A 27,114-nucleotide genomic window follows, 5' to 3' on the forward strand; every position below is an offset into this window, starting at 1 on the left:
AAGTAACTGCTCTCTTACAGCAAGAAGAGGTATGAAAAAACAAGGAAATACATGAAGCAATGGAGCACGTAGATCTGCAGTAATGAAGGAAGATCGTCAGTCAAAGATACAGCTCCTCCGGGAGCAGTTTAATAGGTTGGTTTGACGCGACTATTACCGTTCCCTTTCCCTCTGTCACCGTATTCTGGGTTTGTAATTGGTTTCCCATGCAATGGAACAATCGTTGTCGCTGCTAACTGCGAGCGTAAACGTAAGGAGCCGCTCTGTAAGCAATTTGCTGTACAAATGTAGAATACTGATACACAGAGGTACCGTTTCCTTGAGCTGCGCGTCAAGTTCCTACAGAAGCGGCGTATTTTCAGACTTCCTCGAGCACGGAGAGGGTAGACTAAACGCAAATTATTACACTTTCTTTCGCTGGGACATAGTAGGGTTAGACCCTGTCTCTTGCAGCCGTATTCCGTAGAAGATTTCGTATACACACATACCAGCTCGCTTTACCTCTTTCCTTACCCTGGTAAACATGGCCTTTATTTAAAGGCTTAAACAACAATTTTTTAGCGGTTGCAACACATGTTACATCATGGTTACACCATGGCAACAACTGCTTTTTATATATCAAAACAAACCTAAAGAAATGTACTTTGCAGTGAGATAAACTTAAAAAAAAAGAATTTTTGTGAGATATGTAATATAATTTATGAAGATAAACTTTACTGAAAAGCACTGGAATGGAAGTGCGCACAATTTGTTGCTGATAACATAAAATGAAAGAAAAAAGAGAACATTCTCAAAGATACCAAATGTTTTAACGTCAGTTTTCTACGCCACATGAAGGTTCGATTGCTTTACTTAATGAAGCATGTGAACTAGGAAAAATAGTTTTTTTGCATAGTTGAAAGTGCCTCTTTATACTGCGTTCTACAAATGCCGAGAACATCATCTCACTCGGCTAGGCTCAGACATTACTGGGAATTTGACGGAGGATATACCCGGCTATATTCGGTGAAGGCACTGTCAATGTACTGTGGCAGAAACAATCAAACGTGATTGCAAAGCTAGTGATAGATTTCTTGAAAAACCTCCTGCATATCCCTACGTTATCGGTTAATCACGGATATTTAAGGGCACATCAGCAAGACACACGAACAGGCAATCTCACTGCCAACCGCAATACGGAATGGCACTACGACACAGTATATATTGCTGAAATCGTTGCATGCCCAATTGAAGCTCGTTAGAAACCTCTACTATCACTAGCATCCTTGCTGGAACTTCGTTGGAGTGGCTATCAATCAAGAGTCCATGCTCGGTGCAAGTGGGTACCTCTTGCAGATGGCTGCGCGCGTCCTCCTCATATCTCCTTCCAATGTGTGTGACGTCATCGGTGCGTGTGCTAACCAATCGGGGGCTTTGCTTTCCATGGGCCCAAGATTGGCATTGCCAATGTGATACAAATATCACATACACAATGATGAAGTTGTCCGCTCGGGCACATATCCATTGGCCCATGCTGCCTGCTCGGCAAGACAGCAGCCACAACATGCCTAGGAAGCCAAGTGGACTCTCCTCCAGGTTTTAAAGCGATGTTTCCTCGCCTCTTACTCCCAACCCCCACCCCCACCCCTACACACTTTTTTTTGTGTTCTGGCTGTTCGCTGCTACGAGACTGGCTGGCAACGGGAATAATGCAAAGCAATTCAGCACGGGGTGGTAGGTGATGCACGTAAGTGCGGACGTGCGTTTAACGCCGACACGCCGCCGTCGAAATTTAATCATCTGCATGCCATGAGAAAAATTCTTTTTTGGTTGACATGTCCCCGTGTAAACCTTACGCCCTTCTGACGTGTTCATCTGTCGTCTTCACTCCGTTGTCATATCATCATCATCATGCCGCTATCAACGAGTCATCGTCGATACTGTCGTCATATTTCTATCGTCGTCATTTATGATCTCTTTGTAGTCGACGTGCTGCTGTGGACGCTCCGTTGCTGTCATTTCTGTCGCAGTGATTGCAATGTCATCATGCCTTTGTAATGGCGACACCTTCATCATTCCATTGTTGTTACCGCGTCATCGCCATTCCAGCTTTATAGACCCGTTGTTGCCATGCCATCGTCATCGCACCATCGTCGTCACACACTGGAAGCCTTTCTAGTGTCAACATATCATTGTCATCATGCTGTCGTCGTCGCACCGATGTCATCCCTGTTGGCTGCTGAGTTGCCTGATTTGCCGATACCCGGCGTAGTGTAATGCCCGACGTAACACCTGGTATGGTGCAAATCGAGAGCCATCGGGACGACAGGTCATGCACGTAAGCGCGCGCGTGAGCTCCAACACCATCACGCCACCGCCGTCATTTCACGACATTTCTCTGCTTTCATACTATTATGACAATTCCTTTTTTGTCATTTCATTGTCAATTATCCGTCGCCCTTATTCTGTCTCGCCACTGCGCTGTCTTATTGTTATCATCAAGCCGCCATCAATGAGTCGTCATCGTCGTGTTGTAGCCGTCGTGCAGTCTCAGTATTGCAGCATGATCGTTCCAGCATCGTCATATTTTTGTACTGATTTGATTGTCGTCGCTCCGGTATGGTCGTTCCTTCGTTGCCATTTCATATTTGTCCTCACACAGTCGTCATCTCGTCGTCGCCAGGCCGTCGTGGTCGCGCTGTCGTCGTGACACAGTCGTCTTTATTCCAGTGTTCCACCATGATTTTATCATCCGTTCTTCGTCTTACTGTTGTCTTCATTTAAGCATCGTCATCGCACAATCGTCGTGCTGTCGACTTCACGCCATTGCCGGTGAACCACCGTTAATATTGCAGCAACGTCATATCATTGCCGCCAAGTCGTCGTCATCATGCGTTCGTCATTATACCATCGTTGTCGCTCCAGCGTCGCCATGTCATTGTCATTAAGCCATCGTCGTCATGCAGTCGCCGCTTTGTCGTTGTGGTCACGCCATCCCGGTCACTTTGTCGTAGTGCTTCCAGAGTCGCCATACCGTCGTAGTCATTCCATCGTTGTCGTTGGATCATTGTCATAGAGTGTCGTAATGCCGTATCGGTTGTTCCATCGGCATCATTCTGTCGCCGTCATACCATTTTCGTCAGCCTTTTATCATGCCGTTGTCGTCATTCCTTCGTCATCATGCGTGCAATCGGCATGTTTGAGTGCCGCAAGTTTCTGTTTGAGCCCGGCAAGTGAAAATCTGTCCAACCTGGTTATGAGCTCTATACTTCAACATGGTTGCTATGCAATACCATAGTTCTTTGCAAACACCAATGAAAGCGTCGCTTGAACCGATTCCCACAGCACTCGGGATACGCATATCTTTCTATTGTGCGAGATTGGCCGACTTACAATGAAAGCGGGCGAATAAACTAAGAAAAGCTGCTGCTTTAAGAAGAGATACAATGTTGCCGACATCGCATTCAACACAAGAAATCAGTCATTCCACAACAGGAACAAAACAAAACTCGCCGCTAAATAGGCGGCTATAGACCGGGCTGATCTTGTGGGTTTCTATCGTTCAAGATGGTTTCTTGAAATCTGACACCACCCTCAGCCTAAATGCTACTAGCAGCAGGCAAACAATCGTTTGAGGACGCACCATAGTCAGGAGACCACCAGCGTTTTTGTGAAAGCTGAGCGCGCTCATCTATCGTATGGACTGCCGTTTTCGCGGTCACCTGATGCATGCCCCTGCGCGTTTGCTAAAAATCACATTCGCACAAAAAAATCTAGGAAAACAAAAGCCTACTTATTAGACTACATTGTGTGCTGCATTTAGTCCTTAAAGGCACCGGGCTCGTCAATCACCTGCGACCCACGTTCAATGACAGTGGTGAGGAAAGAGGTAATGCTATTTTGGGAGGGCTGATATTGCATCCGCTTTATCCTGACCAAAAGATGCGTGTTCGTGAATGAAACAGATGTCAGAACTAGGCAGAGAAACGAAACATATGTTATACCAACAGATATTTCAGAGTTCATTTATTTACAAATTATTCAGTCAGTTCTAACTGCGAAGCTATGAACTGGTACTCTCTAATCGTACCAGGTTAAACCGCCAGAGCGGCATTGCTGACATATCCGAATATCAAACCTCGTGGGCACACCTCCGAAAAAAAAGTCTGCTCAGTGGGTGACAGGGCTGAAAATTCAGTTTCTAAAACACTCTACAGCTTCTTTCTTTCGGTGTAAACCAGGAAGAATAGATACCTTGCCACGACAAGGGCGAAAGCAGAATGATATCGTCTCAACAAGAGAAGAAACCTCGTCACACAGCGGTCAAGAGCCCACAGCTTCTTTTGTGCGGCAGACTCCATATCTGCCAACAAGACCTCCTTTTTCAGCTGCGCAGATCCGTGATTGAAACAAGCACGTACCGCAACGCAAGACTCGCGCAGGCAACGTGCCGAGACGCACAGAACGAAACTTTCCCTTAGTTACGGAAGGCGCGAGCGGGTGACTCCATGCGTACACATCCTGGCTGAGGACGTTGGCGGCATTCAAGCACGGACCATTGCGCGCGCACAGCCGTGCTTTCAAGACCAACGCCACCATTGGAGCAGTGGGAGGGCCGCATCACGCCACTTGGGTCCCTCTTCTGCACGTCTTCAAAGATCGACGCGGCCGTCGCGTGCGATCTGTCTGTCCGTCGTGGCTGCTGTCCCTGCGGCGTAGTGTCCACGCTTTCTGGGGTCCGCGCTGTCGTGCAGGCGCTATAGAAGAGCCACGGAGGTCCGGGTCGGCGCCCTTCCGAAGCGCGCGCGAGCGAATCCACTGTCAAGGTCTGAATGCGCTGCTCAATGGCCGTTGGTGCTGCAGGCGCGCGTCGCGAGCCGCTGTGTGTTGCTCGCCTCGGACACACGTGCGCGTTGCTTCCAAGTGAATCGTCTCCCGCGAGGAGGGAGGCACCAGGACCAGCCGAAGGGGGGGGGGGGGGGGGGGGAGTGAGAGCCTCGCTGCTCCCACCACGGGGGAAATGCGCTCGCTCGCGGCGGAGATGACAGATTCAGGCCGCCCTGTCGACAAACATCGCGCGGACACAGTCCGGTGGGCGGTCGGCTCTGAAATCGACCCTCTCTCGTTTCTGACCGGGTGCGGGAAAACAATAGCCCTTGCTACGCTTTCCTTTTCCCCTCCTCATTGGCTCTCAGTGTGGCTCGTCTGTCAGGCAGAATCCTGGTCAGAGTGACGACAGTGGCTTTTCTTTCTTCCCCAACCGCCAAAAGGAGAGAGCACTTTCGAGGCGCACGCGGTGTCGCACCCCTATAAGAAGGACGGGCGTGTATCAGGCTTCGAGCAACTTGAACGTGGTCAACGGCTGGTGGTGACGCGCGCCTGAGCCTGTGTGTGTGCGCTCTGCTTTGGATACGATCATGGGTAAGCGGCACATTAGTACGCATGGTGTTCGCGTGGCAGGCACAATTTTTTGGCACTAGTTGTAGGGCCTCTGATGTTAAGCACGGAGATTTTCAATCTAATAGTTCAGTGCTACAGGCATTTGTGGAAGCCAATGAGATGTGATTTCGTAAAATACGTTCACATGGCCAAGAATGCTTGGTCAACAGCAATGTAAAATCACTCGAGGCTGAATTCACAAAGGATTTCTTTCGTAAGTGCCTCGTACCATTACGGCTCCATTCTCTAATATGTCCAGCGTCAGGATTGTATTGTACCTGCTCTTGCGAAAAATGCTAACGGAATATTATTTTTTAATATGAGCCCAGTTGGGGGCAAGAACAGCCCAGTATATACAGTACCGCCGAACCTGCTGCAGCTTGGCGAATTTTACATTTATGCTTCCAGACGAAGGTGGGAGGGCAGAATCTATATCGTCGTAGCCTTAGGTCTACTTCTCGCGACTAACACTGTGTCACAAAAACACTGCGAATACGCCTTTAATCGGCTTGCACCCTCTACGTGTTCGAAAACAGTTTGCGCTGGCATCTGCAACAACGGCAAGGTGCTACGTGGGCCAAGGAAACGCGCAGCAGAAATCTGTCGTCCGACTCTCAAGGAAATGGCCAGCTATCTGCCAAGAACGCTTTCTAGGTTTGCGACTTCAGAATATTGGCGTGCAAAATCAGACCCTGCATACAGGAAGGTTTCCATTCATGAGTGTTCTTTGCCATTCGTCGCCCACTTTCGCTAATGATGGGCCCAGCATCAGGATTCGCTGTAATTTGCTCTTACGAACAATTCTATAACGTAAGAGCTTTTGTGGATACGGACTGTGAATACTGTATCTATAACGGTAGAATTTGTCGTGAAATTGCAGTCCCTCATTACACGACTTGTTAATGCTTAGCAACCTGTGTACAGTGCGTTGTTATGAGGTCAGAGTTTCCTGGATTCACGACAAATCAGCTCCCCCATCAGAGGCTGAAAATATCAGTTTAAAGATGCAGCGACACTCAATGAGCTGTAGCCGTGCTCTGAATGCCAGTTCGGAAGGGTCCTTATCCCGCCTGCCTGAGTCGCAAGTCGTCGGTGGCTGAATGGGTAGCGCATCGGACTGCTGTGCTGACTTTAAAAAAAATTAAAAACCAACCATCAGGCCGACGTGGTCCACTGAGTACGTGGCAACGTGCACATATATGCCGGTTTTCAATGGAAGTCTTTCACATCGACTTTGGCCATTGTAGATGCGGGGCTAGGTAGGGAGATTAAGACAAGAATAGAAAGTCCACTGTGCACATCACCGACGCAGTAACAGTTACCTGCTCTGCATCACATACGGTCCTCAGTCCAAATCATAGACGGTCACTCAATCCATGATTACAACGAAGGCGCCAAATAAAACAATGGACGTAGGAAGGTGACACGAGACAAACACGTAGGCGCACGGACGTAGGAAGGAGACAAGAGACATTTCGCGCCTTCGTCGAAATCATGCATAACCAGCTCGCCCACCAGCACGTGCTCAGTCACTCAATCCAGTAGCCTTAAAAATAATTAGCAATTTTGAGGCCTTCTCTAGCTGCGTTATGCGAGGTCATGGTCCCAAGATCTTGTTTACAGTGAATGATTTTTTATCCAACTGATTTAGAGCTTTGCAGAGGTAATGCCTTTCATTTTTAAAAGATTGACAGTAACACAGGTGTTCTATAGGCACCTAGACACTGCAGGGCTTGCTCTCGATGCCATTGGCCATTACAGTAAAACCCCCATATGCATTGGTGAAAGCAACGGACAGACATAAGCGGCACAGCATTGCTCCCGTACCTTCTGGAAACCCAGGTAACAGCCGCAGTTGCACAGATGGGTCGAGAGAATACAATCGATCGTGAGCTAATTCAGGTGTCTGCCACTTCACCAATCTCATACGGTGCACTAGCTTGCTTATGTGTTGGGCCGCGCCAGCTCTCGATAAAGGTACAGAAGCAACGTTTGTTCCTTCATGTGTTTTCTTAGCAGCATCGTCGGTCAGGTCGTTGCTGGAGATTCCACAATGACCCAGCTGCCACCCAAACACGACGTCGTGTCCTTTGCAATCACATGATGGCGCGTTTCTCGTATCTCCGACAAAAGTTGTTCATGACACGCGACGAAGAGCCGACAAAGGACATTCTAGGGCCGCCTTCGAGCCGCACAATACTGCCCACCGATTGCCCAGTCGATTGCTACCTCTGTATTCAAGAACGCCACTTAAGTTGAAGCCCATGCTTGACATGGTTTAAATGACGCCTGTGGATAGCGTGCCAGAGGAAACGCAATGAGTGTCCTAGGCAATTTCACGTAAAGCGGCACTCTGATGAAGTGAAACATGGGCTTCAACTTAAACTGCGTTCTTAACAAGGTGCTTAATATAATAAAGCTCACCTCAGAGGGCAACAGTCACCGAATCGGTCGATGTAGGGACGTAAGAAATGTTGTATCTTATGCTTATTAATCGTGATGGGATAACTGCACCGCCGGTGTTGCTGGTCTGAATGAAGAAGCCATCGGTATATATGTTGACTCTGTCAAAAAAAAAAAAATGGACTCGCTATCCCGACCCTGCGAAGGTGGACGACCAGAGAAACTGTCGGAAAACCACTCGAATGCCGTTGGTGGGGATATGAAAAATTTTATTGTTCTGCCTAGCCTTAGCACTACACCGTTGTTGAGCATTAAAATTTTGCACTCTTCGACACTCATCGAATTCACGCTGCTCTTTGGGAGTCCTAACTTTGCTTGGTCTGCCCATAGCCGTCTTGCAATAAACTGAGTGATTTGCTAGGTGGTTCTCCCTTTGATGTATAAAGTTTGGTGACGTCACTCACTGATTCGTATGCTGATGTTGTCCCTATCTAACCGAGCAGCTTATGCACCGTAATCTTTACCGGAAAGCACAAACGGGGAAAGGAGCGTGCCTCGCATTCTTCACAGGCGCCTTATCATCCATCGTGCGGTTTTGACGCTTCTTTTGTGTTTTTCCTTATTGAAACGAACACAGAGATGCGTGTTGTATGCGTGATTCCAAAACAGATATGATTTTTTTTTTTGCTGACAGACACGAAAAATCCGCACCAACTAGAGGCTAACATATGAATTTGAAAACGGGGGTACCAGCGAAACACAAAGGACGCGCACACAAGGAAAAGGTGTTAGACACGGGCGGACGCTGGACTTTGAACTGTACTTTATTGAAATTTACATTGCCGCACATAACCTCCAACGCACGCGCATCTTGAGCTCCTACAGCTCCTTCTACAGGAGTAGAAGTTGCGCACGCGTAGGCTGTTTTATGCGAAGCATACTAGCCGCACAACTACGCTCTTCCTTGCTGCGCCGCGTGCGGCCGCGTAGCTACCATATGACGTCATAACAGCTGCAAAAGCGGAGGCTCAATTCGTGCGCTCGCTTGCGGCCGCGTAGCTACATAGCCGAGTCTCAGCTCGTGCGCTCGCCTGCATGAGTTGTTTCTTCGTCTAGCCGAACCAAATATAGCCAAGCAACAGCAGTTCACCAGGCTAAACAGTGGCTCAACAACTAAAATAAAGGCTAGTATGCTTCGCATCCTGGGCTTAACCTTAGCTAAGCCACAGCCATTTTCACATGGTAATGTATCTTCTTGGTGTTACCTGTGCACATGTCGTGGGAGGAGTTGAAGGTGCGCAGGCGTTGGAGGTTATGTGCGGCAATGTAAATTTCAATAAAGTACAGTTCAAGGTCCAGCGTCCGGCCGTGTCTAACACCTTTTGCTTGTGTGTGCGTCCTTTGTGTTTTGCTGGTACCCCGTTTTGAAGTTCATCATGCACCAACTGGCCCAAGAGCTTGCGCTAATAGAGGGTAACAGCTTCGCTGTAAAAGTACACAAACACTGTGGAGTTGCTTGGTTCCCAGTCAAGGTATGCAGGTCAGCCTTCTTTCTTATTCCTGGAATGGAAAGGCGCATTTCACGTTGTTGTAAACACCCGCTAGGGGTGATGGCGAACACACCGATGGTGTGAAGCCCCACAAGGTATGTTGCCTACGTTAGAGAATGACGCCTGTGGTCGTCGTTCTGGCAGGCAGGCAAAGTACGTGTTGCAATCCTTCAAACGTAGCGAATTTGCGCGGTAAGCGTGTCGGTGGTAATGTAAGTCGTGATCGTATGGTCTTGAGCTATTATAACTGTTCCTGCTGTTGAGGTGCTACGCGGAAGGCCGAGGAAAACGCGTAGTGCCCGTGCTTGCACGCTATGAAGTGCGCGAAGATTTGACTTGCAAGTTTTACAAAGGGCGCAAGAGCTATAGAGTAGGAATCAGATCAAAAGTGATCAATACAACTATAGCATAGAGTCCACTGATGTTCCCGATGTTTCGCCGGTGATGAATCAGAAAACGTGGACAGTAGATGTTAGTGTCTTGTTTAAGTGGGCGACCTGATGGCTACAGGAGTGGTGCCGGTATATAATGGCACCCAAAAACCAATTATTTTTTGTTGCAGTAGATAGGCTGGCTATTGATGCATGCTCGATAACCAGTCATCGCTTTTCGCGCAAAAAGTGGCGGAAGCAAATGTGGCTAAATGTGGCTAACGAAGGACATTGTGTGCGAAGATAGCCAGATGCATGTGTTGCTGCCTTCTGTAGTCTTGCACGAAGCTACAAGTGAGTCACTGCTGATGCCCAGATGTAGATGCCGTCGGCGTAGATCGAGACACTCACTGTTTCCGGTAAGGATTCGGCGGATTCGGCCAGCCCAACAAGCGCGAGGTTCAAAATAATAGGGCCTAAAACACAGCCTTGGAGTAGTCCACGGCACGTGTAGTGTTCGGTAGTCAGACCATCTTCAGTACGTACAACAAGGACCTTCGTGTCCAGTAGCTTCGGGTCCATCAAAATACTCGTGGTGCTAGTTCTATATTCAAGAATGCATCTAGGATTCGCTTGATGAAAAGTAAGCATTTTTCCCATCAGCAAAGAGTGCTACTGATGGTGCGCTTACCAGATTTTTGCTGCTCTACAGACGACAATAGATCGATGACGTTGTCAATCGATGAACGGTCTCGTTGAAATTTCGCCATGCAGTCAGGGTAAATTTTATGTTGTTCAATGTGCTGTACGAGACGCATGAGGATCATACGTTCCACCTGTTTCACGACGCAGCTAGCGAGTGCTATAGGACGATATGATGCCAGTTCCAGCGGTACCTTTCCTGCTTTTTTGCCGCGGTATCAGGCGGCTGCTTTTCCATTGATGTGGCACGACGACACTTTGCCATGAGCTATTACACAGCCGCTGGATAGAAAAAAAAAGGCGCGGCCTGCCGGGTGCATCGAAAATGCTGTCATCCGCCGCGACGCCATCAGCGGGGGACTGTTGTCTGGGATCGGCATAGAAAATGCGTGAGGAACGCGCTTCGAACGCCGTCGCCCGTGGAAACCGACGCATCCCGTCCCCAACAACCTAGCGCCGTTCGGCCCAGCCAAGCGGCCGAGAATGCAACTACGGCTCCCATTGCAGCCCGCCTGACGTGGCAGGCCGCACCTTCTTCTTTTTATTGAGCTGTGATGCATATTAAAATGTTGAAGGAGTTATTGTTGTGCTTCTTGACCTAGGTGGCCCAAAGCAATGCATGTTATTCCATCGGGATATGGCAAAGGCGAACGCCGACAGAGCGCTATAAAAGCTTCTAGCTCTTCGATAGAGAATGGAGCGTCCATACTTAATTATGGTGGACCAGGAATTTCGCATAAAACCAGGTCGGCGTGTAAAACTTTTCCGCTAGCGATTTTCGCGCAATATTTCTCTGCAATGTGTATCTCACGGCTGTTTTGATAGAGAGCAAGGGCGTTAAAAGGGTGCCGTTGATGGGGACATGAGGGACGACCACGTAGGGTTCGCCACACACGAGACAATGGCTTATTGGGATCCAGTGACTCGCATATTCATCCTTATCGTTGATCCTCTACCTTATCCATTCGGCACTGTATCTTATTTTGCATGTGCCGAGCTACTCTGAGGTGGAGATTTGACTTATTGCACCTGTACCGCCTTTCACCTCGCCGAAGTAGTACGATGAAACCTTTCTTCTTCAATATCATACTCTTTATGCTTCGATGAATGTGTGAATCAACGCGTACAATCTTGCATTGTCTCTGCAACTATGTCTTTAAACGAGCGTGCGATATGTTTATTCCACATGTCTTTAGATCTTCAAAGACTAACCACTCAACTTGGCGAGAGACAAATGGTAATGAGGCTTCTAGTCCATCGATTCTCACATGAGTCGGAGTAAGATCACTTCCACGGTTTTCAATATCAGTGAACCACTTCACGCCCGAAGTCACGCAACATGACACCGGTGTCAAATCTGAAGAGGTGCTGCACGTTGTTACTCGCAATAATATCGGACTTCCGTCATTTATAAGACACAGGTTGTATCCTGATGTAAAGGGTATGCGTGACCTTCCCCTTGAATTTATCCTCGAGCTAGCCCCTGTTTGGTGGTGATCGTTGAAGTCGCCTGTTGCAGTTCAAGAACCTAGGTCGCAGCCATATCTCTGCCTTTTGTAATCAAATTGACTTGTTGGGGAAACGTAGACGCCAATAAGTGTAAAATACAGCGGCTTTTCATAATGACGCGCACGTCTTTATTATCATCATGTGGTTGTACGGGCTCGCTGAAATACGTAAATTCCTTACGAACGTAAACCAGAGCCTTTCTACTTCGGGCTCACGTGGTTGGAAATAAAGGTTCATATCCAGATAGCCTTATGGTTGTTGATAAGTTCGGTTCGCAGGTGACTAGTATAGGAAAGGGGCTTTCAAACACGTGAACTGCAGGAAATCCGACATACGTGACCTCATGCCTCCCGCATTCCATGGGAATATGAGGTACTTCCGAAAACGTCCCGGAACGATCGCTGTTTTTGTCGACAAGCCATGGTTCTGCTGTTTATGTTCTCAAGCAGTAGATTGCCAAGGCTTGCGAGAACTGGATTTACAGCATTCAGCAGTTGCAACACACTTTCAGCTGTTGGTGTCCGTAGCTTGTTCAGAAGAACACGAATATAGCACTCAGCAGAGAGCTGAGCTTGACAACAATTTCTTGATCTTGGTCCGTCTATTCAGGAAAAAAGTGTCCCTTGTTGTCGAAGTCTGATCTCGCTCAGAAGGTATATGTAGCCTCGGGGGTTCCGGCCAAGTGTTATAACTGTCGTGCTGTGAAAAGTTCCTTTGTCTTTAGACTAGAGTGCGTTTGACTGGGCGGCAGGAGGGGTGCTGATGTTGGACGTGGTTCATGCAGTACAGAAACTGTCGAGGTTCTTCAATGACGGTAGCGTCCGGATCGTCGTCGCTTGAAAGATGTGGCCGCTTCACGGTGAGAAGGACGGTCTCTAATCATGTTTTCCGATATTGGCATTTCCTTTCGAATGAAAGGGCAGTCCTTGAAGGACGCATTGTGAAGCCCGTTCCAATGAGTGCGCTTCAGCCCACTGGCCTCGCGCAGGTCAGTGGTATGGGGCTCAATGCAACGAGAGCACACGGTAGGTTTTTTTGCACACATGACCTAATTTCATGGACTTACAGCACTGCAGCGGCTTCAGGAAAAAGGGGTGCAGTGCATGTCGGGAAGATGTGATGGGAAGGATTCGCTCTTGCATGTAATCTTTACACATCGTGACGTACCGAGACCAAACGCGTTTGCGATGACTGACGGTGGTTGCTGTAGCTGGCTTGGACCGACAGATAGCCTTGTCAATATCGTAAATTACGCTAGTGCTGACTGAGGGCAGCCTTCCATCCCATCACGTTCTGTGACTTTGCGCAAAGAATCCAACGCGGCCGCATGCTCGTCAACCGCTAGGCAGTTCTTAAGGGTGTCCAATCCATCTTTGATTTCATTCGGAATCAGCGTCTCTAAATTTACAGACACGGCTGGCCCCCTGAGGCGCCTCATGTTGTCAGTGGCGAGAACTGGCGCGAAGAGGGTGGCGAGTACCTAGGCATCGCGCGAAGATCTCAAGGTTGGCGCACTCGAATTCGATGATGTGTTGAGAGACCTTCTCTTGGCTTTACGGCTCCGCACCAGCTTGGAGGTGTCGTACAAGATTCTTCAGTGCTGACATGGTCGTGCAAGGTGTCGCTTTAGCGCTGCGTACATGCCTCTCTTCTATAGACCCCTCGACAGCTTGGGTCACTGTGTGTGCGGCAAACGAGGGAACAATTTTCAGCGTTCACAGGCACTGGCACGCCACTCTTCTCGTCTCAGAATCCACACGCGGAGTTCTCGGCATCGCTACTGGATGGCACACCGTCTCGAGAAAAAAAGCGCTACACAGGAGCCCATTTGGCGAATGGTGCGGTTGTCAGCGTTCGCAGGCAACGGCGCGCCATGCATACTTAGAGGCCAAGCGCAGGCTTAGCGGCGACGCCCCTAGATTACACCGAGTGTTCTTAACGAAGCGTGAAAGAGGAATCCCACTGCAGTGCATGCCTCACCGACACCTCGTTTCGACGAAGGCATTACATTGCGTCGCTATATATTGGTACAATACTAAACACATTACCGTCGACAGTAATCGTGAGATGGGTTCTGCCAAATTCTTATTGTTGAACTTTTTCATTTGGTTTCATAACTTCGTTGGCATTATATTTTCTCGACGGATAACAATAAAAATTTATTTAAAGAAGAAAACGTTAGATGATATCTATAAATCAACATGCGCAAACCTTTGTGGACTACTCAAAATTCAAACATAATTTACTGTCTACTTTGTCTGCTATGACAAGTATGGAAAGATATATTAAAGCGATGAGCCTTTGTGCCATATTGAAAAGTACCATTAAAAAAATATGAATTTGTAGGCTCATCAACAAAAGGGAGTACTGATTGTCCATGGTGGAATAGTGATTGCGCACGAGATTATAGACGCCGAAAAGCTGCATGGAAGAAACTCATCTTCAATCAGTGCCCTACTAATTGGAGTAACTATCAGCACGCAGCTGCTATGTTTAAAAGAACAATTTTATTATCACAGGATAAATACGATAAAAACGGTATGATTTTTTATCGAAAAGCGTGAATAAAAAAGCACTGTTTAGGTTTGTCCACCCTCGCAAAGCTGTTCCAGTAACCATACATATTTACTCAGTAGTTCTGTCACCAAAAGAATCGTTAGAAACATTAGATAAAATTGTTAAAGGTTTATAACAGCGCTTTACAACTCAGCTGCAGGTAAACTTCGTAGGGACTCTAGCCGGAGACTTGCGCGGATTTCCATTGATGGGCCAGCTACGTCTGTTATGGCTATTTCGGCTTTTGTCACTGCTGCTAGGTTTAGAAAACTTTCTCTTTTCCAAAATTCAACAAAATTGAAAACCCAAATGTCAGAATTTAACCATTTGTCCATTTCATGGGGCAATAAATGGTGTCCCAAACATAAATTAGAAATCTCAGTGACAAATTTACGATGCTACATCTCACCAGTAAGTTTTACCTGTACAGGTCTGGTCTGGCACCTTCCCCCCTATGTGCAACCTGCCAGGAACCCGAAAACATTGATCACTTTCTAGTAGCATGCCGTCGATATAGAAATCAGAGGAATTAGAATTTTAATTTCGAAAATTGGGTATTTCTTTAACTACTCAAAATATCGTCTACTTCGGGGCTTCTTCATTGGGATTCAGCCGCAGGAACATCTGCGGGGCCATTTGCGGCTATATCTGTGACACAAGAAGGCTACCATGTTAATTGTCGAAATGAATAAATAGATAGATCAATAAATCCCTGATTGTTATACTTCTACCCGATTTAATTTTACGTTGAAGTTCTTCTCTCTCCAATCCCCTAGAACATATATCCTTTAACCACCGGCTTCTTGGCCAATTCGCCGTAGTGGGTGAGGGCCACAATTGAGGAACAAGCAAGCAAGCAAACCTGCCGCCGCGGGCACGCGCTCTCTCCAGAAGAGTGAAGAAGAAGAACGTGCTCCCGAGACGGGCTAGTCGCACAACCGGCGTTCAGAGGCCGTCGGGGAGGATCGTCGCAGCCAGCGTCCACGCGTCCACGCATCCTTACTAGGCCTCTCCGTCGAACGTCATGGTTTCCTACTGCGTCATCGCAATGGCTGTCGCTCTCTGCTGCTGGGCTTTCCAGCGGCTGTCCATACCGCGCGTCGACGACGAACTGGCCTCGGAGGTGATCCTCGGAGTGCCGCGCGACGACGTCTCGCAGCTGCCTCCCGTCTTCGGACACCGGGGCGGCGGCCTCGACGCCCCCGAGAACACCCTGGCCGCCTTCCTGGAGGCGAAGAAGAACCACGCCGACGGAATCGAGTTCGACCTGTCCTTCACGCGGGACGACGTCGCCGTCATCTTCCACGACGAGACCCTCGAGCGGACCACCAACGGCACGGGCCGGGTGGAGGACACGACGTTCGAGGAGCTGCGTCGACTGGACGCCTCGTGCAAGCACCCGCTCGCGCAGCGTTTTCCGGCCGAGCGGGTCCCCACGCTCGCAGAAGCCGTCGAGGAGTGCCTCCGCCTCGACATGCGGCTCATCATTGACATCAAGAATCCCGACTACCGCGCAGTTCGGGTCGTCGACAAGCTGTTCCGCGAGCGAGACGAGCTGTATCGGCGGGCGCTGGTCGCGTCCTTCTACCCCCAGTTCGTGTACCTGCTGCGGCGCCGAAATCCCGCCATCGTGACGGCGCTCATTTGGAGGCCAGGATGCCTGACCTACGAGGACATCAATAACACGCGACCGTGGTTCGAGTCTCGCCCCTACCATTGGACAGCGCAAGTGGCCGACTGGCTGCTCGACAAAGCCCTCCACACCGGCTTGCTGCCTCACCTGACCGGCGCCTCCGCCGTTTTGATCAGCACCAACATGATGGGCCCCGAGTACGTGCGCGCCTGGCGCAAACGGGGTGTGCACGTGATCGCCTGGACCTCCAACCATGCGGCCGAAAAGGACTTCCTACGCCGAAAACTGCGGGTACCCATCATCACCGATACCATGCGCCAGGTCTAGCGAGCACACGCGCTGAACAATTATTCGTGCCTGTTCGCTTTCCTCCTTTTCTTTTTTTTATTCCAACATGCATCTGCGCGGGAACGTGCGGGCACTATAAGGTGTTCTGCACGACTGAGTTCCCGAGCCTAGGAGCACGGAGATTATAAAATGACGCCTAAGATAAATAAGCAAAACTGGGTCTTTGCAACTTTTACGCTATTTCTACAAACAACAGCGGCTTTCTGAGAGTTAATTCGACAAATATAGACCACTTTTTTTTTCCTTGCCAAGCGATGACGAGTCGGGCCAAGTAGTCCATGTTCATCCTGAAGACATATTGAAGAGCACCAGCTGATAACAAGCACAAATGCAAGCACTGAAAAACGTTTTACACGTTGATAAATTTTAAGTTTTAGAGAATTTTCCAAAATAACCTCGTTCAGATAGCATAATTCTAGTTCTTGAGCTTGATTATTTAGGTAGGCGGACATTAGTTGCTCGAGAAATCGAAACACACATTCAAATAAAAAACAAACATGTAATAATTATTTTTTTATTTACCTTGCGGCCCCTATTGCAACTTGCGTATTGTAGCCGTTGATATTGCAAGGCGTCTCCACTTGTAAGAAACTTCGAGAATGACTGAATAGAGAGATGCGCCATGAAACTTGCAGTAAAAAGGCGCCATTGTTCAACGTAATTTTTTAACAAAACGCTCTTTTATTCATTGAAGCTCAAAGGTAACTGCAACGTCCATGTATTTTGTTCTACAATTTGGAAAAGAACATCTCGAAACTAGTGTCGTCCTGGAAATTCATTTCTTGCTAGCTGACCAGCTACAATTTGCAAATTGCAATATCCGCCATAAACTAATTAAGGAGTTAACTATGGATTTTTTGTCAATTTGTTGAATATTTGTTTTAATTTCTCGTGGTAGTAATGACCGTCTCTTCGAATAATCCAGCTCAAGGACAAGAATTATGCTATCTGCCACAGGCGAGCTTTAGATATTCACATAAAACAATAATGATCACCCCATGTACGTATTCACAGTTTTCTGTAAAAACTACATTACTGACAAAATTTAGATATTGTGCAAGTATGGCTAATATTAGAGTCGATGCGCAGCTACATTTCGAAGTCTGTGTTACATGTCTAATGCAAATTGGTAAACCTTCGCTGTCGGCACGCTTAGAGGCGTTATATGAAACGCTTACGATGCTTCCTCGCTTCCCTAGGGCGACCAAAAACGGCAGAGATTTAATATTTAGACGAAATAGGGGCCACTCTATGGGTGACGTCCACCGAATGCTTGAAGTGTGTCGGTTACCTGGGTGCTTTGAATATATTAACGCGATAGCGTTAAGAGGCCCATGTCGCAGAAAATTTCTCAATGTAAAATTCGTCAGAAAATTTGAAAGTACGACTAACACACAGTCTACAAACAAGATTGCATCGGAATGTAATTTGAATATAAGAGAAAGCATAATTCTCTTACACGGAACCTCAAACACAAACCGCTTTTCCAACTGCCGTTTGAGGTTTGCCGTGTCCGTGCACAACCTCCGGGATCGGCCCAGGCAAGAGGCCGCGTTTCCATCAGAAAGCCCGCCTTCGTGCATAGCATTGGCCACCAGCGATTCCCGGTTAACATTACGGTTACTTAAGCAGCAGCTGCCGCGAAGCGTGAGAAGCAGGTCAGTGACCTTAGAATGCTATCGTATTCCACTCTTAAAGGCGAAGCTTAAGCGTCCTCCGATTTTTTACTCAACTTTTCTCTTTCCGCAATTTTTATGTGGTACATGACGCGTGCATTTTCGCGGTTTCCGCGATGAACTAAGCATTTCAGGCGTGTTCTTTATACTTCGTTGAAGCAGGCAGCATCCTGTGACTGACGAGAGATAAATGTTTATTCTCCGTATACAGTCACTTATTAAAATGTTCCAAAGTGTCATAGTGCCGTTATCCGCAACGTTTCCAAGAGTTCCCTAAAACAACTGTAGTGGACACCAACTTTCGTATCCAAGAAAGTAGCGAAAATATTCAATGTAATTTTTGGCAATATTTTCACGTTGCTGGGTTAATTGGAAGCGTTGCAAATAATTATAGGGCTCTCGTATTATTTATCATATTTTCATGCTTCATAGGAGGCTTGTGATTGCTTTAAGCGATGTATTTGATAAACAATACCAGGTATTGCTTAGATATGTGCGCAAATAAGGGGCAAGTTATGATTAACATGTAGGCAAATTTCTAAGTGTTTTGGTTAATTACGACCTCTGTAATAAATTACGCATGCAACTATACCGCGGTGTTATGAGTGTGTTTTATTCGCCAAGTTTATCCCGTTGTCCTCGCGTAACTACAAATGCCACTGAGATCCACTTTAGCGAATATCGATGAAGCACTATGGCAGATTTGTGTACGAATTAATATATGTGTGAATCGAATACAGCCTGTGTAGAAACAATTTTAAAGAAGCTTTGATAGCGTCATACTGCTGTTACCATCCGTGTTTCCCAATGTCTTGAAATAACTCTACATTGAACCAGAGTCCTTCCATGTTTTTCTGGTCACGAAACTCCGCCGTCACGCTATGGGAGAGGTTCATATACCGCCCAAAGGTGCCACGACGCGGCGCCACTATGCTACAGAGGGCATCGTTCGCGTACCGAAATGCGTGCGCAGTGCGAGACGAGCTGACTGATCGGGTGCGTTCTGTGCATGTGCTGTGCTATTTTTCGTGTGTTGGGCTGTTTGGTTGAAGCGGTGGGGTGGGACAACGATGCCGAACACGTGTTGCGTGCCTGGGTGCCGTTCCGGCTACAAAGGCACGACCGAAAAGGTGTCGTTCTGTTTACCTAATAACAAGGAGCAGCGCGAGAAATGGAAGCGGGCCATACCGCGGCGGAAAAGTGGCGGTTTTAATTTCGAATCGAAGTACACACGTGTGTGCGCGGAACACTTTGACGACTCGGACATCGTCACTGCGTACAATTTCAACATCAACGGCGACGACGTGTCCCTGGAGCGTGAGAAGCCGACGCTGAACACATTTGCTTTATGCTTTGTTGCAACCTCAATTTGTGTTATACCAGGATAGAGTAGTTCACAGCAATAGCGCCCTTAACCTGACCATCTATGAAAGGTATAGCATTAGAATTCCTTTAAATTCAAGTGTTAAAACAGAATAATATGCATTGTTTTATTTTCCATTGTCCTTTAGTCTTGGCTATTGATGGGCTACAATTCTTCAATTACACGTACTTTTAAGTCTATAAGCTGCTATGAGTAAGAAGGTTATTAGCACACTGTTAGCTACATTTGTATTGTGATTTGCTGAGCAAGTTTTGTGTGCATGTTCAAGTAACAGCTGAAGAAGTAGAAAGGTGGTATCTCTAAGCCATTTAAAAAAAATTGCCGTATTTGTGATGCGGCTACTTGTGTTCGTTTGAGAGTTCTTTAGCCGTGTGTTATGAAATGCTTATGCTTTACACTTTCTTGTTTATAGAAACAATCGACTATGCATTCTGTACTTATTGCCATTCGTTTGCTGGTGTTTGTTTCCTGCCTCCCAATGCATACCTCTCACGTTTGATCTTATTTCTTTATGCGTATTATATCAGTGTCATGCTTTTAACAAACTTCTTGCATTGTGAATGGTGGACCATTTATGACCGGACGCCTCTGTGCTATCTGTATTTCGCTCCGCTTATTTTACATAATAAATAAATGATCGTGCTTGTATTTTGTTTTTGCACCAACACGTTTTATTTCTTTTCTTAATCGAATTATAAAGCTCTTTTTGCATTTTTTGACCATGATAAGAATATCAGGACCGGTGATTGCAACATTTTAACATATTGTAAATAGTTGCGAATTAAGAACCAAAATACCTAGTCTCGTCGTTTCTGCGTCGAAACCACGAGCAGTGTGAATAAGTGCTGGGCTTACTGACGCTTCTAAACGACTGCTTGCTAAGGCAATTGCCTAATTTCAGCTATTTTCAACTGTGCAGGTCCTAACACTGCAGGTTTGCCTTAATCCGTTGTTAAAAGCCGCACCGAAGACATTTAGTAGCGAAGTTCGTCTTGCATTAATTCTACCTAAATCTTATTCACAAATGGCATCGCTTTGCAAGAAATCTTAAGCGCATGGAGCAGCTCAGATCGCTTTTCTTTGTCATTAAGTATTCTACGGTAGCAGCCCTTTGCAATAGCAATTTCATTCTTTTGATCTCGTTATAAGATACTGCCCACACAGTCCTTCTATAACAGAAACTGAACAGCTGTGCTCGGCGAACAATCTGGTGCTATGCGCAACGGAGAATCGGCGCTTACTCCTCTGGTGATAAGTGGGACCACTGGCGTTTTGTTGCGAATGCGCGGTGTTTAATTTAAGGCAAATATTAAAAAGCGGAGCCCACCGAAGCGTTGAGGCGAACGGCGATGACGAAGAAATCCGGACCGGGACCGCCCGGCCGTGTACAGCGGACGCACTTCGACGGGGGCGAAATGCAAAACACCCGTTTATTTAAATTTAGTTGCATTTTAAAAGATCCCAGGTGGTCAAAACTAATCCAGAGTCCCCCACTACGGCGTGCCTCATAATCGCATCGCGGTTCTGGCTCTTAAAATTCCAGATCTTTATTTTGCTTTTTTGGTCTGAGACCGCCGCAAGCTCCATGTTATGAGCGGCTTTTTTTTTCGTCCCGTGCGCTCATATCATCGCTGAAGACACGCTCAGGCAGTAATTTAATTATATTCAATGTTAAAAATAGTTACGTTAAACTAAAGCGATCGTTGAGGAAGTCGAGAAAGCTAGAATACCGAGGCTGCCCCACACACAACCACAGCGGTAGCGGCGATCGCATGCCCTCTCATGCACGGTTGCGCCTCTAGCGGCGGGCGCTGGCGCTATATGAAACTGAGGCGGCAGTTTCGTGACCAGAAACAACATGGAAGGACTCTGATTGAACCAAGCTTACATCTCAAGAAAATCTAAGTTGTCTTGAGTGCAACGTGTCGCGAAACTTTAGCGTTCCACTGTTTATTAAAAGCGTTGTATGTAATTAATAAACACTCGTTTCATCCCTATTGTAATTCGTCATGTTAGTTAAGTTCGTAGTAGGTTTCCGCTGAGCAGTCGGTAAACTAAACTCTTCTTGTGTAAGTGATTTTTCTTTTAAATTAGGGGCACCTTATGGGCTACATGTAGGCGAAGTTCGAAGTGTGTGGACTAATTACTGCCTTAGCAATAAATTTCGTAAACGAGCAACATGGGAGCATCGTCAGTGTGCATTACGAACACTGCAGAATTTGTCCCGCTGCCGTGGAGGCACCACGAACTTAACCTAGATAAAATTTAGCAAGAAGATGGCGTGGGCGACATTATGACTGTTTGCAGAAGAAATAAATGTGTATATATTAATTACTGCCTTTCCAAGATTCCTTTACAAATGCTCAAAAGCGTAATCTGCAGGCAAGCTTTCAAACGGGCCTGTCATGTACAGGCAACGTTTTAAAATGTGTGAGTTAATTACAGGTAACTGAAATTGTTACTTTATACAAGGCTCGAAAGAAACTGCCTCACTAGAAATTGGGTTGCGATTCTGCAAAAGGCTGCGCTAGGCTGCTGTCAATTTCTTTTCTTTTTTTCGTTCTCATTTGGCGCATGTAATGGTGCACTTCATGATCTGTGTCATGCTTGTTCTCCGCAGCAGGCTATTATACTACCTCATGTGTGGCCAACCTTGGGTGAGAGGCGTAGGTTTAGGCTACAACAACGATCGCGGCGTCCTGACTGCCAGAACATTTATGTTGCAGTTGGTGAGTTCAGAGATGGAACAATCGCAGAGCCCTGATTATTTTCTCATTTTAGTGAAACCCATCCTCTCTGATTCAAATGTTGGCCGTGGCGCATGTTAACTGCCGCAGGTATAGGCAAAAATACAAAAAATGCGGCAGAACACGTCCCAGGATGAATGTCGACGTTATTACGATGAGTATTGAAGCAATGTAGCTCCACACCCTATTCCCAGCGCCGAAACATGTACGCAGCCGGGCTTCTCTCGCGCGCTTTTTATCGCACACGCTGCGCCATCTGGCGCCGCCGCCGCAAAGTCCGCGCGTGGCGCGCGTTCGATTCTGCGGAGCATCGGAGAAATATGGAGGATAATTTTTTTATTATTGTAGAGCGGCGCATACGCAGTGCCACATGCCTAGCCACCCAACTTAACGTTCAAAGAGGTTCCTTGAAGAGCGGCACACGGCTACTGTATCCAGTGACCCAAATCGGCGTCAAAGGGGTTTGTTGAAAAGCGACACATAGACACAGTTCCACATACCCACTGCGCTAACTTGGTACGACGGTTAATTTCCAATCTCATTCCCTCAGCACAGCCGCACGATGCTCTACCCATTCGACCATGGATTATACACTATATCCTGAGAAGACAGTAAGAGACATAGATAAATAGGCACACATAACGATGGACAGAGAGAGGAAATAATGCAGAGAAAGGCAGGGGGGTTAACCAGAAGTACCTCCAGTTGGCTATCCTGCGCAGGGGGAAGGGTAGCTGGTTCTGGAGCATTAAAAATGCTCCAGAACCGATCTCACGATGAAAGTCAGCGTTAATGCTATTAGCATTGAAGCAGTGCGGTAACACACCTTCTTTTTAACGCTCAAAGGCGTCATGTATGAGGCGTGTATTACTAGCGGGTTTGTATTGAAGAGCGGCACGAATATCCCAGTGACACATAACCAGCGACCCAAGTTGGTTTTAGTCGGAGAGCGAGTTAGCCGGAGAGAAAGAGAGATAAATGAACATTTATTCATAAAACAGCCAGCAAAGGCTAGTCACTGCCTGCCAGAGGTGGGCGGTCTCGCATGTCCAGGAAACCGCACGCTATTGGTGCCGCTTTAGTCCGGCCCACTAGCCGTCGCTTGTCTTCCAGGCCCTACGCAGCAAGCCGACCCCCCCCCCTCCTCCTCCTCCTCCTCCTCCTCCTCCTCCTCCTCCAAGGTTTAGTGAGGTTGTCGTCGGTGTTGATTCAGGCGCTTATTTGGTGGCTTTTACTGCGACTTTTTTCTTCTTGTCCGATTGGTAGCGCTGACTGCGTGTTGTCTTGGTCCGTGGAGCGCGGAAAAAAAAACGGGCTGGTCTTTCATTGTGAAGAATGCTACTCGCATCAAAACCTGTTTGCGCGTCGCATGCCCTCCAGCCCATTTTTTCTCGTTTTAAGAAGGCTAGGAGTCGTTGCCAAAAAATATAGCGCCGTCCTTTTCTGCATAGCTTTTGAAGTGAACCCGCAAGTGGCTTGCACTAGTAAGGAGGAAACATCAACGACTACAGGGCAGTTCGGAAGATAAATGGCCTGCTGCCATTTTACCGCGCTTCGCGCACCAAGACGCATTTCTGGGCCATAACTCCTGATTTATAGCATGTCATTGGTGAACATAAGTTTTGATACATTAACACCTGCATTGACCAGCAAATATTGCTCGCTTGGCATCCACTTCTCTTCTCGGCGTTGTGTTCTTTCGTGTGAAAAAGGGGCAGGAATATGTACTACTCCAAGCGAAAGTGTAGTGTCCGTGGGTTCCACGATAAATCCATTTTCTAATCCGCCTCTCTGTGTAACTTGAAATTGAGGACCGCAATACAAACGGGGCACTGCGAACTTTTCACAGAACTGGTCAATTTCAGTTTCTCTGTTGTAATTTCGGATGGATTGAGCTTTTTCGGCAAGCCTGCGGTCCCTATGCACTTGTTTATGGATGTACGCCTACTATGCACGCTTTGCCGCTGAATTTCGGTTTACATTGTTTTTATCACTAAACATTTTTTTTTGCTCTCATAGAAGAGAAAGCTTGTGTCTTCCTGAGTTGAAATCGGAGGCTGATTTACTGGTTGATTTGGATGTAATTGGAAATGTGAGATTATTTTGTCGCAGACTTCTCCACAAGCAGTGATTTATTCTATAAATATAAGGTAATGTGCGAGCATTTGTCCAAGGAAGTTTTCACAAACATTTATTGATGCTCAATACAAGGGAAAAGAATAAAGAAACAAAACCGAACGTGCGGCAGTTTCAGCGATTCGACGAAAGCTCATTAAGCACAAAGCAGGAACGTTAAATAGCATGTAAGAATACAATTTATGAAGTCTAAGGAAATGAACTGCATAGAGAGGAAAACAAAGCTCTTCAAAATGCAGAGAAGTCTACTGGCGTATACGTAGACGCAAATATGCTACTTAGCACAGGGAAAGGGATCGCGAATACAAATGTTCAAGCGGAAGAACGAGAGTGGGAAAAAAATGAAAATGTACGATCATGGCGTATACACGTGAGACAAAATGGCAGTATTCATGAGTGAACAGGATATAGCTTATAAGTTAAGGCAGTGTCTTCAAGAAATATGAAACAAAAGTAAAGTAAAACTGCACATTGCTTCGAAACAGAAGGCATAGAACCTAGTAATGTTTTCTAGGTGTAGTGGGTCTTGGAAAGCGGAGCCTTGCACATTCCAACAAAGTCTATTTCACAGTTTCTAACTCGCCCCAAGCTATCCCAACACGCGTCCCTGGTCAGTCTAACTTGGCACATGTAGCCATTGGTGTGCGAGACGCTCAGAAGTCCATGACATTTGATCTTAAAGTGACGGGTAAGATGACGTGGAAGTCTTGATTTTATGAAGTAGTCGATAGAGTGGAGGAAGTGATGTCCAAATGACAGGCTCCGCAGGCGATTCCGTTTCGTGTGCGCGTATTTCTTTGCTATTGCTGATTTCTCGGTCTTTGAAAATGTATTCACCGGAAATGAGCTACTTATAAGATTGACGCACAATCAAACTGGTGGTACTTGGCGCATTACGAAGATGGGTCGAGTACAAGGCGATCACGACATCAAAGAGGAAAGGAAGTGAGTGCAAAGTTTGTATTTCCAACCTTCTCAAAAATATATGTACGAGCAAAATGTCAACGGTATAGTAAGTGGAATGTTGTAGATTTATGGAGCAGCCGATTGGAAAGGACATAACGGATGCCTTATTTGAAAGCTTACAAGGAAGGAAAAAATAAAAAAATAAATAAAAGGCAGTGACCTTAACCGGATGAAGTGTCCTCTTGGCAGTTCTGCACAGGGGGATCGGGTAAGGGTAGGAAAGATAAATAAACAAGAGAAGATAAAAAATAAAAGGAAAGAAAAGGAACGCATTTATTCGCGCATTCTATAGTTCTTTAGTAATTCTCGTGTGCTTTACAAAGCGCACTATATCGCTTGTAAAACAGTTCGTGCCAGCGTCGTCTAAGACCAAGGTCCAAGAATTCTGCTTTCCATAAGGGGACGGTTGTCAATCCTGTCAAGCGTGGCGCTGAGGGCTTTTATTTGTGCATTGAAACAATGACAATCACACAGAAGGTGCGCTGTCGTCTCCTTGCACCCGCGGAAAGCTTATAAATAATTCAAGCGAGTCTGGGTCGATGAAGACGCGTCAAGATTTGAAAACTAAATGCGCTTTTCAATTTTATCAGCATAGCGATATGGTAGCCGACTATCCACGAGAAATTGCTTTTAAGTTTCCCGCTTCCTTGGTCACCGGCCTACCGACACTAAAGGTAAGTTTAGGGAGCGTACGACATTTCGTTATATATTAAAAGTGATTTACATCCTCATGTAGTTGTGACTTCTCCATTAGGCATCCACAAGGATCTATTTCGTGTCCGAAGACAAAACTCACAAAAACAGTTTACTTTAGCCGCTTGCGATCCGCCGGCTTTGAAACGGATTCCGCGCAGGATGTCGACATATATGTTGCTTACTGAAAAGTTTGAAACCACATCTAGGATTCCACAGGAAAGCGTCGATAACTGTCACTTTACAGCATCGATAAGCTTATTTTTTCAAGGTTGTCCTGTTTCATTTAGTATTTATGTCGGCTTATCATTATTACAAGAAACAAAACCATGGTTCACGACAGATTTTTCGTGACCCCTTGAAACTTGGAGTGAAGTAGAAAATATTTAAGAATTTATGCGGGTTCCCTTTCTTGAGGACAGTGCCACGAATGGGAATGTAGTTTTCACTGCTTTCTTGGCCATCGACTTCCGTCTTTAACAAGTTTTTATCGTTGCGTGCAGAGCGCGAATGCAATTTCTATGCGAGAATCGTTCATTATGCAAAAAAAAAAAGGTGAGACGTGCAGACAGGGCACAAGAGTAGAGAAGTGGACAACACGAACGCCGTATTGTCAGCACGACCGCCACTTCTCTGCTCTTGTGTCCTGTCCACGCCTCACCTCTTTTTTTGCATAATGAATCCTTACCAACTAGCTCAGCTTTCTGTCGTTCTGAGAATCGTTCCTCTTTCCAGACTGGTGAAATGATGAAAGAGGTCAGTGCGTCTGAGTCAGGGAACCTTCAGCCATAAGCATTTTGATATGCAGTACCACGTGCACGTTTTTTTATTTTTTTTTGCCATCTTGGGCAATTTTCACAGCTGAACACGCTCATGAGCACGGAAACAAAGACACTATCGATAGCTTAGTAAAGACGGCATTGCTATCGGTTCTTAAAGAGCTCCTCACTATAGGAGTCATCGAAAATTTTGGTTATTTACTACCAGTTGTAAGGAGCCATTGAAAGAGCGTTTCGCCGCAA

The 27,114-nt window shown here is 46.7% G+C and overlaps 2 protein-coding genes across 2 annotated transcripts; both read left to right on the plus strand.

The window, feature by feature from the left end:
• The first annotated feature begins 15,310 nt into the window (after window positions 1-15,310).
• Window positions 15,311-16,741, plus strand: LOC135902840 (glycerophosphodiester phosphodiesterase 1-like). Its single transcript, XM_065433110.1, has one exon. It carries the CDS (start codon window positions 15,534-15,536, stop codon window positions 16,467-16,469), a length of 936 nt encoding a protein of 311 aa, XP_065289182.1. The 5' UTR covers window positions 15,311-15,533; the 3' UTR covers window positions 16,470-16,741.
• A 2,471-nt stretch (window positions 16,742-19,212) lies between these two features.
• On the plus strand, window positions 19,213-26,884 carry LOC135902823 (uncharacterized). Its single transcript, XM_070531417.1, has 3 exons — window positions 19,213-19,524; window positions 25,799-25,876; window positions 26,828-26,884. Exons 1-3 carry the CDS (start codon window positions 19,237-19,239, stop codon window positions 26,882-26,884), a joined length of 423 nt encoding a protein of 140 aa, XP_070387518.1. The 5' UTR covers window positions 19,213-19,236.
• Window positions 26,885-27,114: the final 230 nt, after the last annotated feature.

Source organism: Dermacentor albipictus, chromosome 1 (assembly GCF_038994185.2).
Source record: "Dermacentor albipictus isolate Rhodes 1998 colony chromosome 1, USDA_Dalb.pri_finalv2, whole genome shotgun sequence".
Lineage (NCBI taxonomy): Eukaryota > Metazoa > Arthropoda > Arachnida > Ixodida > Ixodidae > Dermacentor > Dermacentor albipictus.

Bases quoted from the DNA above. Each gene is read 5' to 3' on its own strand.
- LOC135902823 (XM_070531417.1), top strand. From the start codon at position 19,237: ATGCCGAACACGTGTTGCGTGCCTGGGTGCCGTTCCGGCTACAAAGGC. The intron at 19,525-25,798 runs GCAACCTCAATT...GCTTTCCATAAG, and splicing joins CATTTGCTTTATGCTTTGTT to GGGACGGTTGTCAATCCTGT. The intron at 25,877-26,827 runs GTGCGCTGTCGT...TCCTCTTTCCAG, and splicing joins CAATGACAATCACACAGAAG to ACTGGTGAAATGATGAAAGA.
- LOC135902840 (XM_065433110.1), top strand. From the start codon at position 15,534: ATGGTTTCCTACTGCGTCATCGCAATGGCTGTCGCTCTCTGCTGCTGG.